The sequence below is a fragment of the Miscanthus floridulus genome, chromosome 4, assembly GCF_019320115.1.
Source record: "Miscanthus floridulus cultivar M001 chromosome 4, ASM1932011v1, whole genome shotgun sequence".
In the NCBI taxonomy this organism is placed as follows: domain Eukaryota; kingdom Viridiplantae; phylum Streptophyta; class Magnoliopsida; order Poales; family Poaceae; genus Miscanthus; species Miscanthus floridulus.
In genome coordinates, this window is record NC_089583.1 from 117787341 (window position 1) to 117793340 (window position 6000).

The following is a 6000-nucleotide window of genomic DNA, read 5'->3' on the forward strand; positions in this document are numbered from 1 at the left end:
TCGATGAACCAGTGCCACGTTCTGAATTTTCTCATCGAACTTCAAAATTGGATATGCTGCCGCTCTCATCTCTTAAAATTATTTAAATTAACTCCCTATCAAGTTAGAAGTGGTCTTTAAGGAATTTTTATATAATTAAAAAAACCCAACAAATACCTGATAAGGTTCTTAAAACCATGAAAGATGCCTCTAAGCTTCTAAAAATTCCGAGAAAACTCTTTAGAGATAGATTAGGACATAAGAGATCTAGATAAAATATTTAGAGCTCATCAAAATATATCTATAAGGTTTCAAAGATTAGATTTAGCTCTAGGAAAATAGAAACACATTTAGACAAATGTGGAAATTCCCAAAACATTCTAATTGATGTCTAAATGCATTTAAAAAAATTCTCCACAACAAAATATGTGACAAAATTAGCGAATAAAACATACATTTAATTCTAAATGCAATCATGCTGGTTGCATATTATGTTTTTGTTGTAGAAAGTTTTCAAAATGTTTCGACATTGATTAACATGCTATGGGAAATTTCCATATTTTTATAGATGTTTTTATTTTTTTCTGGTGCTATTTTTTTGGAAGTTTTTAGAGACACTTTCATGATAAATATTGAACTTGGGTTTGTTGTACCCAATCTATATCCCGGGCTTTTCTCATAATTTTGAGAAGCTTAGAGATATTTTTCATTGTTTAAAAACCTTAATATTTGTTTGCTGATATTTTAAACTAAAAAAATACGAAAACAACTCCAAATCAGAGCAGTGAAATAATTTAGATATTTTTTAGGGTTGAGGGGATAAGATATTTGATTTTAGAGTTTTAGGATAAAAATGAGACTATGACAATAACGCTTTTTTTTAATCTCAACACTCTTTATCATGGCCCAAATCACTATCCTAGTATTTTTTTCATTGGAATCATCCGTACTTACTCCCTCTGTCCCTAATTAATCGTCGCCGTTGGTTTCCGTGCTGAAAGTTTAATTCAATTTTTAGAAAATATGTGCAACATTTGTATATTCAAATAAATTTATTAAAGAGTTAAATGCACCAGCGGCCCTCAAACTTGTAGGCGTGTGTCACATAGGTCCATGAACTTGGAAAATGCATTTCTGGGTCACTAAACTTGTTAAGTGGTGTACCGCAGGCCCATACCAGCCACGTGGACATTTTTTTGCTGACGTGGACATTTCTTGTTAAATAGGTCTGCGGGTATCTCCAAGACAAAAATCGTTCGTAGCTGGACTGGTCAGACAGCCGCGTCTCGAGGCGTGTGGGCAGGGTTCGAATCCCTTCGCCGACCCATTTTTTTGGTTGACGCTGTTTTGCATGGGACTGGCGTTTTTGCATGGCACTGTGACCGTGCGGGTGGGTCGTGTTTACGCGCGTCACTGGCTTGCTTGCTCGCGTTTGGGTCGGGGATTGTTTGGTTTGCGTCCTCCCAAACAGGCTTCCGCGTGAAGTATCTCATTAGCATGACCACGGCTCCCACATGCGTGCATGCTGTTAGCTAAGCGACCAATACGTACCCATGCATGGTCAGCATTTCAGGTGAACCAACACAAGGCTTTAGCTTCTCTCTTTGTGACGAGAGCCAACTAGGCATGGCTGTGCAATGTGTACGACACAAGCCGTCCAGTTGCATGCCCCACGTTGTGACGAGCAGCGCATGGGCAAGGGTGTCTGAGAGAAACCTGTGCATCGGCAGGTGACGGCCTGACGGGGAGGGCGCGCGCCAGGCGCGAGCGGCAAACGCGCCGCGTCGGCTGGGGATCGGCACGCCGCGGTGTCTGCAGCTCTGCGTCTGCATCTGCATCGCCGCCCGCCCGCACCGCATATGAATGTGCACTTCATTGTTAAGCTTAAGCATGATCTTAATAAGCATCAGCATGTTAAACTTCTTGTGATATGACGCAGGTCGTGACGACCGATGACCACTGCTCCAGTCCTCCCCCGTGCTCATCCAGTAACCGCGGAGCTACAGATACACGGCTCCTGAGTGCTCGTTGGGTCATATCGGTCGCATCGCGTGCGGCTGCCGCCGGCCGTCCGGCCGCGACCGAGGAAAAATCCAAAGCCCGGGGGCACGCGGCGTCGCCCGCCCGACGTACGATGGATGACGGCACGTACGATGGGGTAAGCTTTATTTAGTGGAGGACGATGAGTGAACACCACAACCTTTCATACTAGTACCGATCGGATCGTTCAACTGAGCGTGCAGCAGCCCGTGGTGACCATCGGTTTGTCTCTTTGCATCCCCGCTCCTTTTAAACCGCACTCACGAATGTACATAGCCACGAATCCTAGCCTAGGCTTTTACTTTAGAACATGTCTATGTATGTAAAGCGAGGAACAGGCGCGGCAGGCCAGAGACATTCACGGCGGGTGGGTTGGTAACCCTGGTGCGGTTCGTTTGGGAGACCGAACGGTGGTTACGTTGCTCGGGTCTGTTGCCAGAGACATGAGCCGAGCGAGAGAAACAAAAGCCAGGTGAGCTGACTCTTTTTTCTTGCCCCATGTCAATCGTGGACTCTGCTACCAAAATCGATGAAAATGCATGGGTACGTTGGAGGCCGTGGCGGCCGCGGGTGATGATTCCAGTTCGCGGATGCGGCGGGGCTGGCCGTGTGGCGGCCGATCACGCCGGGCCATCCCACAGTGCGTACGCGAGCAAGCAAGCCAGCGACGCGCGTAAACACGACACACCCGCACGGTCACAGTGCCATGCAAAACAGCGTCAACCAAAAAAATGCGTCGGCGAAGGGATTCGAACCTGCCTCGAGACGCGGCTGCCTGACCAGTCCAGCTACGAACGATTATTGTCTTGAAGATACCCGCAGACTTATTTAACAAGAAATGTCCACGTCAGCAAAAAATGTCCACGTGGCTGATGTGGGCCTGCGGTGCACCACTTAACAAGTTTAGTGACCCAGAAATGCATTTTTCAAGTTCATGGACCTATGTGACACACGCCTATAAGTTCGAGGGCCGCTGGTGCATTTAACTCCTTATTAAAAACTAGATTCAAATATCTATCTAATGATATTAATTTTGTACCATAAATATTAATATTTTTAAATATATTTAGTCAAATATGTTTCTTGGGAAGCGAAAACGACAGATATTTAGGGACGGAGGGAGTACACTTAAACTATTCATGTACTCCCTCCGTCCCATAATAAGTGCATTTCTAGAGTTTAAAATTTATCCCAAAATAAGTGCACCTACATATAAAATAAAACAAACAAACTTTATTTGTCCTTTCCTACTTTCTCTCTTTCCAATATGTAATGATTGCATCTTTATAGAGGTATATTTGTAATTTTTCACTAGCCTTGTTATCTTTACCATAGTTCTAAAAGTGCACTTATTTTTGGAACGAGGGAGAGTTGCAAATACTACCTCCGTCTCAAAAAGAATGCAATTCTAACACAGTGTCCTGTTTTAGTACCTTAAGTTTGATCAATTAAATAAAAAGTATCTATGTTTATGATATCAAATAAATACCATTAGATTAATTATGAAATGTATTTTCATAATAAATTAATTTAAAGCCATAAATGTGAATATTATTCACTAAAAACTTAATAAAATATGAACCACTTTTCGTGACACACAACCCATAGTTACATCCTTTACAGGACGGAGGCTATAACAACCTAGCAATAGCAATAACGGTCCTAATCCAGGGACTAAAGTTTAGTAGATGTCACATCGGGTATTTATGTACTAATTAGAAAGACTAAACATGAGTCTAATTAGGCTTAATAGATTCATCTCGTAAATTAGTCTCAATCTATACAATTAGTTTTGTAATTCGTCTATTTTTAATACTTTATGCATGTGTCAAATATTCAATGTGACAGGAACTCAATTTTAGTAGGGGAACCAAACCCCCTAAGGACACTGTCTTTCACCCATTGCCTTGTAGCAGTAGAGGATCGTCATTTCAACACACTGTTTTTTGCCCACTACTCGGCATTTATTTATTAGTACAGTACGATGGCTGTAGGCTACAACGCTAGTTCAGGCACTCATGGTGCGTGCAGTCATGCCCACGGCCCATGCTACGGCAGCTAGCAGGCTGGCTGCCAGCGAGCATACAGAGGCTAAGAGGCAGGTAGGTGCGATAGCATGCAGGTCACGCACCGTGTCGTGCGCCATACCATACGCCAACAAGCTAGGCAGTGACCCATGTGCGCTTCGTCTAGGCATATGCGCCATGTACGTAGTAATGCCGCAAGCAGTACACTTTTCATATTATTTCTCCACGGCCAACAACTTGCTGCGTTGCAGGAAGGAAGATTGACATATATCACCATATTATTTCTCAGAAAATGAAATCAGTCTCATAAAGCATAGGAACGATAGATTTGAAGACAACATTGCTAATAGTATGATCACACACTCACTCGCATCATCAAATACAAGAACCACGACGCATGCGTAAGTAGGAACGATAGATTTCCAAGCTGCTGTGACTGGGATCATCAAGCAGCCAGCTTGGACGACACATTGTTTAGTTTGTTAGGGCCGGTGGATCGCCGACGCTATGAACTCACCGACGCTCCGGCGTTGCTCGGAGCGCGATCACCACGAACGCGATGGCGAGAACACAACGAGCACTTGCGCGCGCGCGCGAGAGAGAGTGGTTTCCACTGCGAATGGCGTAGCTTTCCTTGATGCATTTGCTTGTATTAAAACCAGGCTTGATCCGAGACTCCCACCACAACATACAGCTGCACGGTGCGCCATCTTTTGCGGTCACTCGTGCTACATGCACGGCGTGCACGCCATGGTGGAGCCAACTCTCCCTAGATGCGGTCAAAGCACAGCGCATGCAGTCTCCACGCTGCCCCTGATTCTATGCGATAATTGCAAACATGTTTGCCTAAACAACAAACTAACTAATGCATCTACCATGCTGATACATGTCTGTCACGATTACAAGGAATCAAACTCAACAAATCACCCCCTTAATTGTGACACACGTTGCTGACGCCAAGCTGTTGACACATCTCGACGGACTTGATCCTCTCAAGTGGCTTCATCAGGATGTCTGCAAGCTGTCTGTCAGTGCCAATATTTTCAACCTCTACAATGCCATCACTTGATACACTCTCTGATGTAATGATAACATGTGTCAATGTGCTTGCTCCTTTCATGATACACCGGATTCTTGCTCAACTCTAGAGCCGATTTGTTGTCCATCAGAAGTCTAAACTTCTGCACCCTGTCTCCTGATCAGATCTAAAATGAGTCTGCTCAACCAAACTCCTTGACATGCTACTGAAGCTTGCTGCAATATACTCAGCTTCATAGCTGGACAGTGATACAACCCTTTGCTTCTGAGATGTCCATGTGACCACATTGTCATTCAAGAAAAACAGAATCACTGAAGTACTTTTCCTCTTCTCAAGATCACCAGCATGATCACTGTCAAAGTAACCCAACAACTTCAAACCTGAAGTGGATTTCTTTTCATACTTGCAACCATACTCAGATGTCCCTGCTATATACCTCACAATTCTTTTGATAGCAGCCCAATGTTCAGAAGTTGGAGATTCCATGAACCTGCTCACCATCCTAACTGCAAATGCTATGTCAGGTCTGGTTTTCACCAGATATCTCAAGCTTCCAACAATGCTTCTGTATTTGGTCACATCTCTTGCTAGATTAGGTTTTCCAGGGAGTAACTTGTTGTTTTGTTCCATTGGAGTATCCACTGGATTACAGCAAGTCATGCCTCATTGCTCAACAATCTTAGCTGCATATGCTCTCTCACAGATAGTAATCTAACCAGGACTTTGCTTTACTTCTATCCCCAAGTAGTAACTTAACATGCCTAGATCACTCATACTAAAAGTCTTGCACATCTGCTGTTTGAATTCAACAATTCTTTTATTATCAGGCCCGCAAAAGATGAGGTCATCTACATACACCCCAAGCAACAGCAGTGTGTAACCACTGCCTCTCTTGTAAACTGATGCTCCTCCTCA

General features: G+C 43.8%; 1 protein-coding gene across 1 annotated transcript; it reads right to left on the reverse strand.

Moving 5' to 3' along the window:
* Nucleotides 1-5211: 5211 nt before the first annotated feature.
* Nucleotides 5212-5745, reverse strand: LOC136549186 (secreted RxLR effector protein 161-like). Its single transcript, XM_066540454.1, has one exon. The coding sequence runs from the start codon at nt 5743-5745 to the stop codon at nt 5212-5214; it is 534 nt and encodes a 177-aa protein (XP_066396551.1).
* Nucleotides 5746-6000: the final 255 nt, after the last annotated feature.

Bases quoted from the DNA above. Each gene is read 5' to 3' on its own strand.
- LOC136549186 (XM_066540454.1), bottom strand. From the start codon at position 5,745: ATGACTTGCTGTAATCCAGTGGATACTCCAATGGAACAAAACAACAAG.